The 17,237-nt window shown below is 48.2% G+C and overlaps 5 protein-coding genes across 5 annotated transcripts; 2 read left to right on the top strand and 3 right to left on the bottom strand.

Annotated features, from left to right (window-relative positions):
* Window positions 1–5,649: 5,649 nt before the first annotated feature.
* Window positions 5,650–6,603, top strand: ABOM_006249 (uncharacterized protein; the record flags this gene model as incomplete). The annotated part of the gene is made up of 1 exon (XM_022533378.1): window positions 5,650–6,603. One exon carries the CDS (start codon window positions 5,650–5,652, stop codon window positions 6,601–6,603), a length of 954 nt encoding a protein of 317 aa, XP_022389341.1.
* Window positions 6,604–7,931: 1,328 nt separating this feature from the next.
* On the bottom strand, window positions 7,932–8,665 carry ABOM_006248 (uncharacterized protein; the record flags this gene model as incomplete). Its single annotated transcript, XM_022533377.1, has 3 exons — window positions 7,932–7,973; window positions 8,048–8,360; window positions 8,442–8,665. The coding sequence occupies 3 exons, from the start codon at window positions 8,663–8,665 to the stop codon at window positions 7,932–7,934; spliced, it is 579 nt and encodes a 192-aa protein (XP_022389342.1).
* A 2,004-nt stretch (window positions 8,666–10,669) lies between these two features.
* ABOM_006247 (putative cyclin-dependent protein kinase complex component) lies at window positions 10,670–12,310 on the bottom strand (the record flags this gene model as incomplete). Its single annotated transcript, XM_022533376.1, has 3 exons — window positions 10,670–10,975; window positions 11,028–11,798; window positions 11,894–12,310. 3 exons carry the CDS (start codon window positions 12,308–12,310, stop codon window positions 10,670–10,672), a joined length of 1,494 nt encoding a protein of 497 aa, XP_022389330.1.
* A 1,633-nt stretch (window positions 12,311–13,943) lies between these two features.
* Window positions 13,944–14,882, bottom strand: pre3 (proteasome core particle subunit beta 1; the record flags this gene model as incomplete). Its single annotated transcript, XM_022533375.1, has 5 exons — window positions 13,944–14,268; window positions 14,324–14,599; window positions 14,654–14,668; window positions 14,736–14,781; window positions 14,846–14,882. 5 exons carry the CDS (start codon window positions 14,880–14,882, stop codon window positions 13,944–13,946), a joined length of 699 nt encoding a protein of 232 aa, XP_022389325.1.
* Window positions 14,883–15,407: 525 nt separating this feature from the next.
* Window positions 15,408–16,541, top strand: ABOM_006245 (alpha/beta hydrolase; the record flags this gene model as incomplete). The annotated part of the gene is made up of 4 exons (XM_022533374.1): window positions 15,408–15,566; window positions 15,637–16,145; window positions 16,199–16,324; window positions 16,385–16,541. The coding sequence occupies 4 exons, from the start codon at window positions 15,408–15,410 to the stop codon at window positions 16,539–16,541; spliced, it is 951 nt and encodes a 316-aa protein (XP_022389340.1).
* Window positions 16,542–17,237: the final 696 nt, after the last annotated feature.

Raw genomic sequence — 17,237 nt, 5'->3', positions numbered from 1 at the left:
TCGTCATGTGAGACTGGCCTTGTCTCATGCTAAAACATGGAGAACAGGGGGTTTTCCATGTCAGATGCAACCTGCGAAACACTAGCCCTAGCTATCCCTGGGTAGGGGTTTGCCAATATTTACGCCTAGTTGGACTCCGTAGTACTCTGCTTGGGGGTGTAAGCATGATATCAAAGGATGCACAGCCCCAGGGTTCCCAATATTGTGTGGAGCATGTAGATATCTAACGGGGAAACCGAGAAAATCAGCACAACCCGCGAACTAAGTAGATATGCGCCTCATCGAAACTTTAAAGGGAATCTCGATGTTTTGGCTCTCTCGGTAATGCTACACGAGCGTATGGGGGTACTGGGTTGCAGGACTCGCAACCACTTCGTGGCTTGTCTTGCTTCACCCGCCGTTTTCCCTTTCGTGGTTTTTAAACCTTCTCTCACATTTACTGAGACGTCTATGTTGGTTACTTGTACGTACAAAAAAGTCTACTTCGGGTGACTAGTACCTACCCCGTAAACAGTACATGACATGACACATTCTTAACCCCTGACTATATCTATAGTGGCGTCAGAAAGCAATAATACCCACAACATGCTTCCACCCTGGTTTCCACAATGGATAACTTCACACGAACCACAATATATGCCGCCGTAGTTCCAAATCCAATACCAGTGCGACGCGCGAAATCACAATGGCATGTAGTATCCGACTGGAGACCCCTTCCGACATCTGTCTCGGATATACAACAATACAATGATAATTATAAATAAATAGTCAATGCAGAGCATCCAAGCGCTCCACCAACGATCGTCAAAGGGAGACATTGATTGCATCGAAAGGCTATCGAACGGTGGGGAAGGGGGTTTGAGGTGGAAACCTTCGACGAACTATTCTGGATGACTTCTCGAATCCCAACTTGAGGGAGCTCGTCCCAAAACGGTCGATTTCTAAAAACAGCAACAATCATGGACTTTGGCCATATACAGAATGGTATCGTATGCAATATAGTCTATTTATTATATCGGATAGGACCCTTACTATTCAGCAATCTATATGTAATCTGTGAAATAAATCGATGGCAATAGGAGTCTATGCGTCCTATTATGGGGCCCGCCATTATTAGGAGGTGTACGCAAGGGTGCCCTGGGTATGTATTCAAACGTCCTTTTGACGAGGCACCATCCACCAATTTGACAAGTTTCACGTAAGGTACAATGTCTATTCCACATCCATAGTGTCCAGGAGGGACACATACTAAGGTAGTTCCATCCGCCACATTCCATGGCATCGCAACGGAAGTTCATCTCCGGAGTAAGAGCAACAGTGTCTTTTTTTCTCCAATATCCTGTCCTCCAAAACCATCGTTGCCAAGCTTCATCATGACAAGGACGTGAGAAGATGTCAGAACTGGACATAAGGCTGCCAGGGACAAGTCTGCTAAAAAGTTCACCCAGTGTTCAAGTTCTATAGCTTAATAGGCAGTGACAACTCTGGGACCCTAAATGACCATAATAGGCAGATCAGAATGCTTGCAACCAAAAGTCAGCGGGAGATTGTAAAGCATACACCCCGAATGTCGAGAGAAAACAACCTCCTCAAATATGCAGTCGTTCGGACCTAGATTCTGCCTCAGCAGCGAGGCGTCTGCATAACTAGACGCTCAGTAGCTCTATCTAACAGGTTAACAGAATCTCGATTGATTAATTGATCAACTAAAATGAAAACTAACTTTCGGGAGCATATTAGTATCTAGTTCTTCATTGCGAAGCAAGACTTTCGGAATCTAAAGTTTCCTGGAAAACATTGAAAGCGCCTGATTCTCCTATGTCTACGCAGCCTTAAGATGCCTTTCGTGCCTTTTTACTTCCCTTTTCGATGGCCACAAGCATCACTTTAGACCGAAAGTAAGTCGTGCCAATCGCACATCTCAGGCAGCCAGGAAGGGAAGCAAGTCTCATGGGATCGTGATTCACGGTAGCGAACTTGCGTCATGTTTATCGCGCGCTTCCCTATCGGAGTGATCTCCTTACATAGTCATTCCCATAACTATAACGTATCTAATTCTCAACTATATCCAGGAGACACAAAGATATTTGGGGGAGGATGTGGTTGATTCGTTCCGGGGCGACTGGATTCCTAGGAGGTTCTAATAAGCAATGAACGCGTCAGACTCACGAAAGGCAACAATAGTGACGGCCTGAGCCTACTGAGCATCTAATCTATCCTATGTGACTTCGAGAGCTTGAACCTCGAGGACGATTACATGATTTAAACCAGCCGGCTTTCTTCGAGCCTCTGTCTGCTGGGTCCGCTAAGGAGCTCGGGAGACGACATATAAAGCCTTCTGTAGAAGAAGAGAATCGCCATTTTGGGAAGTACGATCTGACAAGGTTTAGTGCTCTGCATTGGCACACAGAGGACTGTACAGGGCATATCTGTTCCCAGGTGCAGGCACGGGCAAGCCATTTTACACGACTAAGAGCCTTATTCCAAGGCTACTTATCGTCTCTGGATTTCCGAAGATGCAAAAAATTAGGTTAGTAGTTATCTATTTACCTAGGAGAAGTTTTGTTTAACACACTTAACGTATTTGTGATTGTAGCTTTTCTAGCCTTTGCCTCCTGGGGGCAGAGTGTAGACCACAACTACAAATGAATATCATGAGGGTGCACGCCCTCATGCCATTATGAAAGTATGTCGACCTACCGTTGGGTGAGGCCATATCATATTCGGAGAGATGCGTGCATTGCTCTCCACCATGTAAAACTGTGCGAAGAGACTGAAGGTTGCAGATGAGGATAAACTGGAGTCTCATCATGTTAATCGGATGAACTCAAAAGTACCAGTTTGAGCTCCCGGAAAAAGTACACTTCCCTGGCTTGATGCTTTCCGTAGTAGGCCCTCAGCATAAATGATAATTTTTTGCCTCCATGGACGAGTGAATCTTGACAAAAAGGCTGAAGCTACATAGCTCTGAAAAGTGACCAATAGCGTTAGTCATCTATAGTGAGCTATATTCCTCTCAAATCACTAAGTTTTGTATGAAACCTTTAGGAAATGACGGGTTATCCAATGTGTCGAATGTTTTTGTGTAACGGTGGGTGAGCTATATGTTCAGCTGCAGAATATCCAAGACTGTGCTATCGGGGATGGAAGCATGTCACTCACGGTGGACTGATATTCAACAGGGACGAGGCACTCCGCAAGGATTCCTCGCGTTGGCTGCTCGTCTTTAGCCTTTAAATAGGGATAGCTTTGGTGATAAATACATGGAGGAAAACCTGGATGGAGGGGAATATATTCCGTTTTACTGACCAGGAGTGTCAATATTACTTTTTTTTGGTTTCGATCGTGATGCAGAAACCGTACATCATGAAGGAGATATCGATAAGTCGCAACTGTATTAAAAGCACGTACATACAGCCACCGGACGTAGAAAGCTTACCATTTGCCCAGCAACAACAAGCTAATCAAGCTCCAGCAATATTTGACTAAGGCAAAACCGGATGATTCAAAACAGGAGCTTGTCTTCACTTTACCGGTATACTCCAGGGGATGGGATGCCTTACCATTCATAACTGTAGATGTGACGCCTTTGATTCGATATCCCAGCTCGAACAGTTGAAATACTATGATTGTCATATCAGTTGAAGCTTATTGATAACTTATTCGGATTGATTCTTCAATCGGTCGTACAGCTCTACCACATGAACTTGACCTCGTAAGTGTCCAGCGGCGTGATAACGTTGACTCGAACTCAAGAAATATTTATAGTCAGTGTTCTATCTCAAATATATATATACTCGAGCATTACTTACCAACGAGAAGAAATAGTTGCATATTTCCCAGGCTTGTCCCTGCCACCTATCCAAGGCCAGGAGTTGTTGTAGTTGGTAGCTAGATTAGTGGCAATAACCCAGGCCCTTCCCAACCTCCCATCCGAAGCCTGGATTTATAGAGTATATACTTATATTTGAAAGGTGTTGTGGTCACCACTGGATGTCTTTACCACCCAATCAAGTCTAGGTCAATAGTCGATAATCGAAAGTTATAATCAAGAGAATTAAGAGATCGGTTTAGTTGAATGTCGTTCCCTAGCCCATCCCAACCGTCCCCCAATGCCTGGCGATCCCTGGCATCTACTGAAGGGCGGATTGAGATTAGCATCTAAGATTAATAGGATAGCCCCGGCCCTCCTTATCCTGCCCAGCCGAAACCTGCGATATAGAGATATACATACTTGATCTTGTCCCTTACCCATCCATATACCTAACATGGGCCGGGTCAATAGTGATAATGGCGACAGACCATTAATGAAGTCCGTTTAGTGAATTGTCGATCACCACGATAACGTGCGAGCTCGTCTTCGGAGACCCATTTGTCAATCAGCCTCACAACCAGGATCACATACACATTTCGGCGTCTGGAGAAGCGGGAAAGTTGATATTGCAGATTCTTTTTCAGGATGTGGCGCATGGAGGGAGGTGGGGGCGTCAAGTCTGCGGGACCTCCTTAGGGCTGTGGGTTAGTTCCTGCTTGTCGTCTTGGATGTCCCCAACTGACAGGGGATAGAGTCTTCAGTGGAGGCGTTCTCCTAGATCTGGTCAGCCTGTTGCGGAGAATGTTAGATCGAGTTCATCATTGGTGGATTGGAGATAACTATGTCAAAGACTGAGATCCTGGGACAGCGTGGAGCGGGGTGCCCATCCGGAATCTCCCTGGCTCATGCTCTTCCACAACCTTGCGCACTTTGCCTACCCTGTGGCTGGAGCGTGGTTGTCAGTGTCATTTCATTCACGCCTATTGCAGTGATAACTGTTATGGTTAGGGAAACAACCAGGGTGTTTCCATGGGGATTGCCAAACAGGAACGGCATAGTAGGTACCTCCAGGCTACCCTCAGTGAATGGCCACATCTAGGTCTCCATGGAAACTTCAGGATGCGCCTGCCTTTGGTATGACTGGTTAGGGTCATGATGTCCCAAGCAGTTTCATAGAAGTCAAGATTGCCATGCTCGGTAGTATGCTTTTTATTTGATACGGCAAGTGCGTGTCGACAAAGGAATATGCTCTGCTACATCGGTACGACGTTCATACTTGATATCAGCCCTACTTGGCATATTTCAAGTAGCGATATGTATTTTACGGTACTACTAGTAGTAGCCATTGAATGTATGCAAATGCGGGATCTAACGAAGCCAGGGTTAGTTGCAGACGGGGCAATATCAAGTGGATATACCACGACATGGCCGAGCAGTGAGTTCAATATAGAAGACTGGATCAGGCTTTCCCATCTCATCACCTCTCGTTGGTAATGCTCGGCGAAGGCACCCTCCCAGCACCTTCCTTACTGCAATCCAAGTAAACAATACCTTGGGAAGTGGTTGCAGTTGCAGTTGCCATTCGGTAGCAGTGCTCTCTCCCTTGGCCCATCTCGCTTTTCCTTCTTTCTCTTCCTCTTCCTCTCTTCTTTTCCTCTCCAACACCTCATGGTCGTTTGATGCTAGTTTCCTGCTATTTGCACTATACGCTTGTCACTCTACCTTTGGTGTTTTACTTACGCTTAGCGGCGACTTTTTTTGATCCCCCGATTTTCTCCTTTTTCTCGCCTCTCCTCATCTACCTTCTTTTCCGTTTTTTTGACCAGGTTTGACAGATGGCTCGCCTCTGCATCCCTGGGTTTATCTTCCGCCGCGACAGGCCCACCGCACGGTTCACGAAACAACCAGTCTTTCGTTCATTCCCTCGAACTGTCGCCTACCGTGCCAACCCTCCTGTCTCGCCCCGCTCCTTTTTGCCGGTCTCCTCGAAGGCCGGCGTCCACTCCTTTTCTGCCGTTTCGACCTCGTCGACCGGTGACCGTTCCTTTTCTCAGATGAGCCAGGGTTCTCATCTCCCGGTTCGCTCGGTAAGAGCACCAGCCACTCCTTCTACTACTGCCCCAGCTTCCACTGGGGTGGTGGCTGCGCTAAAGGCCCTCTCTTCCCGCCTCGCGGAAAGAAGGGCATCTCGACAGGCCCGACTTCGACCCTGGGCTCAGCCCAGCTCGACCAGTCGCAACTCGTCCTCCGGACACCCGTCGACGCATGCCCACCGCAAGCCAGCGCCCACCAAGTCCGCCATCCGCAAGCCGACCAAGCCGGTCAACCCAGCGGGAGACAAGGTGACCCGTACTCAAAGGACGATCGCACGAATCGACGACGCCCTTGCCAAGCTTGTTCCTACAAGCGGCCGCAAGGTCAAGCCGGTGAAGCGCGTTCGTTTCGGCGAGACCACGGTGATCCCTGTCGAGCGCTGGATTGTCCGGTCCGAACACTCCTTTATCTTTCCGTCCTGGTTCGGTAACCTCCAAGGCTGGAGGGTAGTCGCTCTTTCGGAACCGAACGACGACGGCGAAACCGAGAAATACGTCTCGATGTGGGGCTCCGATCATTACGACATGCTCTACACCCACGCTCATTCCGAAACCCCTTGTAGCCGGCAGGGGTGCGTTTGGGATCGCATGAAGCATATTATGTCTCAGCATCCCAAATGGACTCCTGCTATGGTCATCAAGGGGTTCAACGTCTACCGAGAGAATATGAGGCGGCGTGGAAAGTTCTACCTGTGAGCTTTCCCTCCTAACTCCAGTCTTTCCTTTAAGCACCTTTTCTCTCGCCCACGTTCCTTACCCTGACATACCATGTCATCCACTCTTTTGCCTTTTTCTTTTGTCTCCATTGATTGGCTGGCTCTGGCCTTCCTTGAAGGCCATCCAGATGCTGCTAATAATTCACAGATGTTGGTGTAATGTCCTGCTGTGATATTGGTGGCGCAATTGCATCCCCCGATAGGTACGTCCGATGCCTTCTATCTATGGGGATTAGGGACTGACAAAAGTAGAGGACGCCCTAGGTTTAAGGGTTCCCTACAAACAGGGGTAATGACGCACACCCGTACGCGGGGCTTAAGACGTACACCCTTGCCAGGAGCATCAACCACTTCCAACGAACGAGGCCGGCGCCGACGACGACCGACCGACTGACTGACCAGCCAGCAATATAAAGGCTTGGTGATTGAATAAGAAAAGATAAGTACTGCCGTCTTCAATCAGTATTGGCTCTGACTAACCGCGTGTCGATTCAGATGTGCTCCGTGTCTTTGCCGAAGACACGGGGTACGCACAAGAGGACGAACAACGAAAAGATAAGTACCGCCGTCCTCACTCAGTGTGGGCTCTGACTAACCGCTTATCGTTCCAGGTGTGCCCCATGTCTTCGGCCAAGACACGGGGTCGGGTGGATTTGGAGGGAAGAGTTGGATAAGGAGGGCGGAGTGGTAGCGGTGGTCTATGCCTTATGGGGTAAGTCAGCCCTACTAAAGAAATCTTAACTTTAACCTTAGGAGCTGACGGGAAGAAACAGGGACCACCAGCGGGCGGTGGACTTGGGGACGGGCGTGGGGACGGGTGTGGGGACTGGGTTGGGTGGATGGGGGGTTTTGACTGTTCCATCTTCGGATGGTTCAGGTTTGACTGTTCAATCTTCGGATTGTTCAGGTTTTGACTGTTTCATATCTTCGGATTGAACAGGTTTTCTTTTGTTTTTCCTTTGTTTTCTTGTCTGCATTAGCAGCATCACATCTTCTTGTCATATAATCAACTCTGACACTTAGGAGCGGGTGGGCGGGCCAATTCACGTTTTTGCTTTTTTTTTTAAGCAAAATATCAATGCTTACTTTCGTAGATTTGGGCACGTAGCTGGCAATAGATTTAGCTGTAGTTGGACAAAAGCACTATCTCTTTCTAACCACCGAGGACACAAGATACTAACAGTAACATTAAACACGAAACAGGAAAAGGAAAACGCAGTTCAAGTCATCAGCGAATTCCATAAATCAGAAGCTTTCTCCCCCTTCAACCCACTGTTACTAACTTGCCCCACCGCCGAATAGCACCGATTAACTGTCGCCTGCGGAGCATTGCACGGACTCCGAAGCCGACTACAAACAGAATTTAACAAGGTATTGATAGCCGTCGACGACCCATGCGAAAAATCATCCTGATTATTCGTAACCCACGAGTATTCCGTCCGTCCATCGAGTCCATCCGCCCACCGGATAGTGGGATCCGAGCATGTCCCGTAGTCGGGACCGTCACCGCTGCCTGCACCCTTGGTCGTAGTAGCGGTAGCGGTAGCAGTAGTGGCTGTGGCAGTCTCAGGGGATGTAACTGTAATCGTGATAGTTTCGGTATCCTTTACTATCTGCTTGCTGGTGATAACGTCGGTTACGGTTGACGTGAGTGTTTCGGTTACAGTTGCAGTTTTGGCCGGCCCTTCAGTAGTGATGGTGACTGTGTTTGTGGGACCGGCAATGGTGGTTGTTGGACTATATACGAAATGTGGGTGTTAGCCTCAATGAATGTATCTCAGGCTCTCCCCCCTTGCTGTACATATACTTGGGACTTACCCAGCGAGGTGTTCGGTGGATACCGCTGTCACGGTCACCGTCTCTGGAGTGCATGTCTCGCCATTGTCCCAGTGATCATGTCCTCTGTGTTTAGCACCATCGGCTCCGCAAGCCCCATTTCGGCAAAGAGACCCATCCTCTGCTGGAGCGGGACGGCCCACTGCGCCCGGCACGATCTGGAGGAGAACGGGGAGAGCAAGAAGAATAGTACCCTGGTAGAGCATTTTGCAGGAGTAGTGTTAACAGATGGAGACTAGTATGGTATGGTACATGAAACTGGGGATCTGAGACAAGATGTTGCAAAGGTGGGGATTTATATGGCACTTGGTTTCTATAGTTTACGGAAACGAAGGAGGTTGGGTACGGTAAGTATACGCTTGCAGGATTTACTTTTGGACATTGTTGACCTTGGTATGATTATGATCTATATTCGGTGTAGGTATATAGCTCTATCATACTTTTGGTTGTTGTTCCTGGAATCCTGGGAGTATTGGTCTCATAGGTAAGGGTAGAATACCTAACGCCTACTTGGCAGATGTCCTTTGGATAAGCATTACACTTTCCGGGAGGCGGAAACGGACCCAAATATTTGGTCCCCCCCCCGGAAATAACTAGGAGTCCCTGGTTTCGGAATCAGCTCCATCGTTCAAGTTGTTGCTAGGGCTGATGACGGCGCCCCACTTCACATTCCTGAGGCATCCTGGACGGTTGCGGACAGGTCTATCATACACGACATACCATCGTGCAAAGCAGTGATGACTACTCAGTTGAATTGCCAATGTCTCATTTGACTAATATGGCTGCTTTGGTTGTGGACAATGTTTGGCTGCACTTAAGCTAGGTAACGCTCTTCTCTTGTTAGGCATTAATATTCTTTGTAGACTGTACACACCCTATGACTTCGTCCCATTGTTGATCCAAGCTAGAATCGAGTATGCGTAGGCTTTGGTAGAAGGGCTATGCTACATGATCAGTGTGTCACAGTTTCAAGGAACCGAAATTCAGCAAGTAGATCCATAGTACTTTTTCTCTCTGTGGGTCAACCCACACCAAAGCCTGTGGAAACGTCAATGTGGACCTCCACGTTCAAAGCAGTCCAATGAAGTTGACATATAGGCATAGCCGGGGTGCTCAGTGTCTGCACTTTTCAGGTGCTCGAGGATGCTCGCTCATATATGCCATTTTCACCTCTATATCATTCTGCTCTCACGATTTTGAGGCGTTGAAATTTGTCATCCTTGAATACGAGATGGTAGCGAGGCATTTTAGAGCTGGTGACTGGTTTGTAAAGGGGTAGAAGGGTACCTATACTGTTGACTGCGTAGAAGCCACGCTCAGCACCTCTTGTTTGCCGTTATAAACCTGGGTGAAACCCATCAGAACGATAAGCGTCCGAGCCTTCTTCTACCTTATGACACATTCTTGTCATGAGAGGAAAACAGCGTCCGATGAAGAATCTGTAGGCGCGTTAAGGCAAGAAACGCATTGAGAAAATAGAAGTGGAAATGGATATTGGAAAATCGAGGCGACGAGAGGCGTTCACAAGTTACCTCGTTTCAAGGGTTAATGGTGTCAATGAATTGCACTTCGCCGTTTCTGATGTAGTCACCGTCCTGTAGCAGGCAATTAAGCCGTCTTATCAATTCCATCAGTATAGTTCAGTGTTTTGAGAGCACATACACTGAGCTGTTCTTCTAAGTGAAAAGCTACCGCCTATAGAGTAAAGGTACGTGATTGAAACCGAACGCTTACTCGGAGCTCCCTCGTGGAACAAAGGAGACACAGATGCGAAAGTTGACCTGAGTAGATTATGAAAAAGGCAGACCAAGTTACAAAGATAAGACGATTCTCGCGGCCATATAACCCATACAACAGTAGAACGCCCGAAAACACCGGCCGATGTCAAGAGAACATATGCAAAGGTAATGGAGTTGTGTACAGTAAGTACCGGAAACACAGGATGATCGGCATCCATGAGAATCAACACAGATAATATACCAACATGCTAGCAGCCAAGAGTCTATAAGTAGAAGAACAGGTTGTGACCCGAAGATGCGCGCACTAAAGGAAATCGATAGACAAAAGTAGTGAGGGTATGTGACGTCAACTAGAGAGAAAATGAATCAATCGTTGATACTTAGCAACCACAAATGACATCATCCCATCGAATAACAGTCGCTAAACTGTGTGTAGGAGGGGAGAACGTTGCATGCTTCGACATTCAATAATTACGGTGGTGTTGGGGTCTGTCGGATTTCTGGCTGATCGGGGCGACGCTTCTCGTGAGGCCGCATATACATCGCATCCGATGGAGATTCTACCCCCGTCGATGAGCCGAATGGACGAGGTACCTCAGTTTGAGATACTATCTGCTGCTGTTGCTGTTGTTGAGCAACAATCTCCCGTGCATAAAATTCGACAAGCATGGTTCCATATGCTTCCAATTCTTCAACTGGTATCGAGAGTCGGAAATCATTTAATAGTAAGAATTGAAGCTCGAGGTGGTTCAGCTCAACCAGTGGAAGACCTCCCACCTAGAATGAATTAGCTCTGATAGGAAAGGGACTTCAGAAGACAACAAAATACCTTCGCGTATCGAGAATTAGTATAAAAAACATCGGAAAAGAATTTACTGGCACAGGTCACGCCCGCGATGACCAGCCGGTGAATGTTAAAACTATCGACAACAAAAAATTGGGAAAGGTAGTCGTCTTCCTCCTGGGGGTGCAAAGACGGTGATATGGAAGATGGACTGGCTGGGTCTTGTGCTCTCATTCCAGCAGAAGATGGGGGAGTCACCATGGGCGAAGCATGCGCAGGTTTCACTGCCGACGCCCGAGACCCTGGCCGAGAGGCAGAGTCCGCTCGGACATGTCCCCAGCGCCGCTGGAGACGTTCCAATTGGCCTTGGTTCACTAGTTCAGTCATGCGATCAAAATACACTAGTAGGCTTAGGAAGACCTCATAAGTAGTTGGACAGTACTTATGAATGCGAGTTAGATAGCTGAGAATGCTGATGCTCGGTACATTCTTGCCATGGAATGCAAGCACACTCGTGGCTTGTGGGCTAAGGCTTGCTGTGCCATCAGGGGGAGGGATGTGTCGATGAATCTGCTCATGGTGTGTGTCATTGGCCGTGGTGATTTTCGTAAGAAGTCCAGCAACCATCTCAATGATATCGGTGACTGGCATAGAGCTAATCTCATACTGGCGCTCTTGGTACCACTGCCCCGGCATTCGATCCCTCTGCGACTGGGCCAAGAACTCTTCGCTGGCAAAGCTCTGGATATGGGACAGATCACGGACCTTGATGCGACTCGGGGAGTTCGCTTCTGACCCACCCAGCGACCGCAGAGACTGGTGTGTCGGCTTCAGCGAGGTGAAGCAGGAGATGAGTGACTCTCCCGGTGAGAACCGGTGATCGGCGCTGCAGTAGTCTGGTTGGTACTCACATGTTGAGAGCGATGGAACGCGGGGTAAGTGGAAGAGTCGGGATAAGGCACATGGGTGGAACTCATTGAGGGAGGCTGGGTGTATGTCGATCCCGGCGTGGCTGAAGAATCTCGCGTGGACGGTTGAGAGGGTGTGTGAGATGACCGGTTGATATAGGCAGGCACATCATGCGAAGAGTGGGAGTGCAGACGAGCAGAGCCGGCGGCGGATGCTGATGGCGGGGCTGTGGAGGAAGTGGGGGTGGTAGTGGTCGACGTGGACCTGGAGCTGCCGGTGTCCAAGTGAGACGATGGGTGAGAAGTTTGATGGGATGAAGGTCGATAGACGGATTCCGAGGGAGTGATGGCGCCTCCCAGCATGGTGTAGGAGCTGTCAATGTGATCCGACCGCGGAAGGTTGAGGAGGACTGATCCCATGTCAAGGCGTCTGGGCGACGGCTAAAACACGCGGTGGTCTATGCTAAAAGCCAAGGGCCGAGAAGCTGCAGAAGTCAGCGACATGAGCCCGCTGAAGCGACATACGAGGTGAGGGGTCATTGAGACCGACAGATCGGACAGGGGGGGATCATTCAGAGGGATTTTAGGTGAATGGTTGATTTAATAGGAAAAGGGAAATGGATAAACAAGGAAAAAGAAGCGAAGAAATCAAGTTATTGTACAGCAGGAAGAAAGGGCGGGTGAGGGATCAGATACACTTAATTGATGGGTCGATTTGGTTATCGAAGAAGAAATGAATTGAGCCTAGGTCAATATCAGGTGAGAGAGCACTGCACTTAGTGAACCCAACCCAGGCTGGCAGCGGGAAGGGAATCACAGCCGATATTCAAAGACTGGGAACTCCATTGCGCTCGATCAATGAGAGAGGGGGGATGAACTCCGAATTGAATTGAATTGAATTGAATAAAAAGCAAATTAAAAAGAGCCCCCAAATCAACAGGTAGAGGAACAACTGGGGAGAGCGAGGAGGGGGGGTCCTGTGGTTGAGGGAGAGTAATGCGTGGCGAAAGGAAGAGGTGATCAAGTCCAGAATGAGAAGATCGGAGGTGCAATCGATCAGTGACTTCAAAGGGCCCACCGGGCAAGCAGCACTCGACCACAACCACTCATGCAGTTTCTATTTAATCCCTGAACTTGCTTCCAAATTTAAAAATAACCACTGACCTTTCAGCGTCGTCATTCCTCCTGACCGATAATATAAAAAAACATATTCTTTATTCTTAAAGAATAGTCTCTGACCACTGGTCTCATCAAATGTAGGTACGTACTAGTATCACTTCAAGGAAAGGGTGGAACCTTTCTCAGCGGGTGGTCGACCCTTCCGACAAAGTCTAAGGGAGTACTCCGTAGTTAGAATTCAGTTCTAGCCCAAGTGTACTATTACTTGCTACTACTAGTATGTACTACTACTAGTACTTACTGACAACGGCCCGGATCCTGATCGTCGACTGGATAGTCTCGATGCATAGACCAATGACGAGTCTCCGGACGCGCAGGTGTGTGGATGAGCGAAGAACGATTGGCGGTGACTTTGTGTCATAGTGCTCGACTCCTTGAATTCTATCCCTCCTATTGCTCCAACCCAATTAATATTGATATCATCTATGGATTGACCCTCTTCTCCGGTTTTCTCCTCCCCCCCCCCCGACATTAATGTTTCCACCGAGCCATGTTTTAGGAAAATGCTTCCATCTCTTACTTTTTGGATGATGGCAAGATTACTATAACAATTCAAGGAGAAACAAAAAAAAAAAAACGAACTTAATGATTAAACATAAAGCAGAATTGAACTGCAGGGAAGAGGTTTCAGCATATATCACTGCGAGAGAACCAATGTCATAAACTTAAAAATGCTACTGTTCAGCGGCTAGAGGTCATTGATCCGCTCGACTTGACATTTGTGGATTTGGCTTCCACAGCTGGTACTCTAATGCCCTTACACAAGTTCACAATGGTTCCTCTATTATGCTACTCAGATGAGGGGGTTCACAGCTGATCACAGCTCAATAGAAAGAAAAGTCGAACAGATCATCATTCAATACGATTATATCCATCAGTTGGTGATACCTGGCCCGGCGTAGTCCGTGTCGGGTAGGTAGAGATGTCTCTGAGCTCCTTTAGCTGTCAATACGACCAGCCGAATCACACCTCCTGAGCTGCCGTCCCATTTGATAGCCTCTCGCAACGCTCCCCGAACAAAGTCAATGCCTTCTTCTTCTGTCATGTTTTCTTTCCAGTTCGCATCACAGTAACCGTAAATGTAGGTCGAACCAGATCCACCAATGGAATAAGGCTGCTTGTGTAGGGATCCGCCAAGCGGTATCGAGTATACCTGACCGCCATGTCGGGGATCGTATCCGGCGATGATGATACCAGCACTGCAGCCAGTCAGATTAGTGATGATTCTTTGCTCCGAGCACAGAGAGAGCATACGTCAGCATATCCTTGTTCTCATAGCACAGTTCCTGAAACAGCGAGGCGGCAACCTGGGTGCTGGGGGCCTCATTGTTGGTAATCGAATACATGTTGAGGTGGTAGGAGACGATATCCGCCACGGCTTGCGTATCTGCAGCAGATCCAGATCGACAGCACCAGATGGTATCATGAACCTGCGTCAATTTGTCGGTGACTCGATTGGCGATGTAAGCTCCCGTCGTTGTCCGGCTGTCGGCACCTAATATAACACCATCTTTGAAGTTGATCGCCATACTATCCCAGGTCAACACACCATCCGAAAGCATAGGGCTAGCCCTGTGAACTTACATCGAGGTACCTAGGCTGTATTGGAGGAAAAGTTAGCTAACTTGTCGGAAGGACACCATCATAGGTCGGGGTGACGACATACTTGACCTCGCCGCTCTTCAGGTGGTTCATATCAATATGAATACCATCTATCATGAATCATCAGTCACTGTACGTCCGCACCACGCTTATCTCGATGGGGACCTATCTGACCTTCACCAAGCACCCCGGTGACGCCGTGACCGACCATATTGGCTGATGGAGAAAGTATAGTGGGACTTCGTGAAAACGTCAAGCGTAGCTCGCGATAATGCACAAGCAACGGCTGGTATACGTCGACAAAATAAAACAGTGAGCTAAGGACGTATCGAAGTCGTAAAGGCTGATGGAAGGAGGAGAGATGAGGTGATAATGGAATGAATATTCCGAAGAGCTCTGACGGAGCTCAAGGCAGGCGAACGCGTTACGTTGGCAGCTGAAGCTGGTTCCGCCGGGCGGTGTGTACCAACATCGATCCTATTGGTCAGGCACTGTCTCCCCGCAAGCCTCCTGAACTTGAACTTCCCCCAGCCATGGGTTCCGGTCCGAAGAGACGCCATCATTTACCGGCTCTGGAGCTATTGAACCCCATTTCCAAAGCTCCTCCCTGAAAGCTTGGGCCCCGGGTTATTTTTTTGCCATCTCCTTACCTCTTTTAGACTTCCAAACTACGTCGTGTCTCAGTTCTATCAAATACTGCACGTCCACATCTACCCGTACTATCCTGTCCAGTATAATGTCCGAGTCTCCGCCGCCCCCACCGTCTTGGAGTATCACCAGCATGGCCAACAGTGCCGCTCAGTACCTAAGGCTACCGGTTTTGGCATCATCTGGCCTGGCAGTTGTTGCCAGCGGTCTTTTATATTTCAAACAAAAGTTAGTGCTGTCCAAATTCGTGCGCTCGTTTGGCAGTGGAGTATATTCATAAGGTGCATGAGCTAGAAGTTGACCACGTGTGCAGTGAGTTGATCTATCCTCGCAATGTTCCTACCGATGCGCGGACCAATGTACCGAAGCCCCAACAGTTTGGGGTCAAAAATTACGAAGAGCTCCAGATTCCTACCCCAGATGGAGAGTCACTACATGCCCTCTTCCTTCGTCCATCCAAGAAAGGTCTTGCCGGTGATCTTACTGTCTTGATGTTCCATGGAAATGCCGGGAATATTGGCCACCGGATCCCTATTGCAAGGGTCCTACTCGATATACTAGGTTGCAATGTGCTTATGCTGGAGTATCGAGGCTACGGGCTCTCGACCGGGGTCCCAGATGAAGCAGGGCTAAAAATCGATGCGCAAACTGGACTCGACTATATCCGACAACGAGCGGAGACTAGCAACAATAAGGTTGTAGTTTACGGTCAGAGTCTAGGTGGAGCGGTCGCCATCAATCTTGTGGCTGAGAACCAAGACAAGGATGATATTGGAGGCCTGATCCTTGAAAATACTTTTTTGAGTATTCGCAAGCTGATCCCGACGTATGTTCGCTACTAGATATGTCATTTACTCGCCTGTTCTAACTTGCATCTAGGGTTTTCCCTCCCGCCCGATACCTTGCTCGCTTTTGTCACCAATGTTGGACAAGTGAAGAGGTCTTGCCGAAGATTACTAAAGTCCCCATCCTCTTTCTTAGCGGTTTGAAGGACGAAATCGTCCCGTAGGTTTTCCTGATGAGTACCTTCATAAGGAAGCAGAACTGACATAAGACTGTGTATAGACCGTCAAATATGACTCAGCTCTTTGCTGTTTGCCAATCCGAACGCAAAGTCTGGCGCACTCTGCCGAACGGTGCCCACAATGACAGCGTTGCTGAACCAGGCTACTTCGAGCACATTCATTCCTTTATCAAGGAAGAAGTCATCGACCATGACTAATAGATGCTCCCCTGTTGCATGGACCACCTACCTTCTTAGGCCGACTTCAGTATTCAGGCTTTTGCCTGGGGCCTCTTCTACTCTACACAATTACATTTCTCCCTTACAATCTCCTAATAACCTTGGGCCTTTTACAAAAGAAAAGCGCCGGGGTCTTCCTAACGACTCAAAGGTGACTGCAGACCATGCTGTCTTGTTGCCGCAATAGATTAACGATTAATATTTTCTGTTCTGCCGAATCCTTTCCTGGCTCGCCTATACCAGGCCTTGTTCATATTTCAGCTCTGATTCTATTTCGCAGTTAGGTGCGTGATGCCCTAAGCATTGACATGTTGTATTCATACAGGTTATGTTCGGCTAAATTTATGCGCTTACGATGTTGTTTTGTCCCTGGATTCTATACGGGCGTTATATCCTATCAGCTTTGATGTTATTGGGCGGTTGGGTTAGAAGGTTGACTTTCTGACTATCTCACAATTACAAGGCCTTGTTGATGGTCTTAAGAACGCCTAGCTTTCTAATTTTTCAATATACAATGTTTCTAGACCCTGTTTCTCTGATTAATGAACTGACTATTTCATCGTGAACCTGAATTTGATCCTCTGTTCTGTTTCCTCTTTCTTCCTTTTTTCCCTTCAACCTGCGGTCAGGCTTCACGCTCAACAAACTGGTGCGGCACAGTCCTCTTCAGTATAG

The sequence above is a fragment of the Aspergillus bombycis genome (genome assembly GCF_001792695.1).
Source record: "Aspergillus bombycis strain NRRL26010 chromosome Unknown contig00040, whole genome shotgun sequence".
NCBI lineage: Eukaryota > Fungi > Ascomycota > Eurotiomycetes > Eurotiales > Aspergillaceae > Aspergillus > Aspergillus bombycis.
Note: the sequence above shows the minus strand (reverse complement) of the source record. Positions and strands in the feature narration are given on the sequence as shown.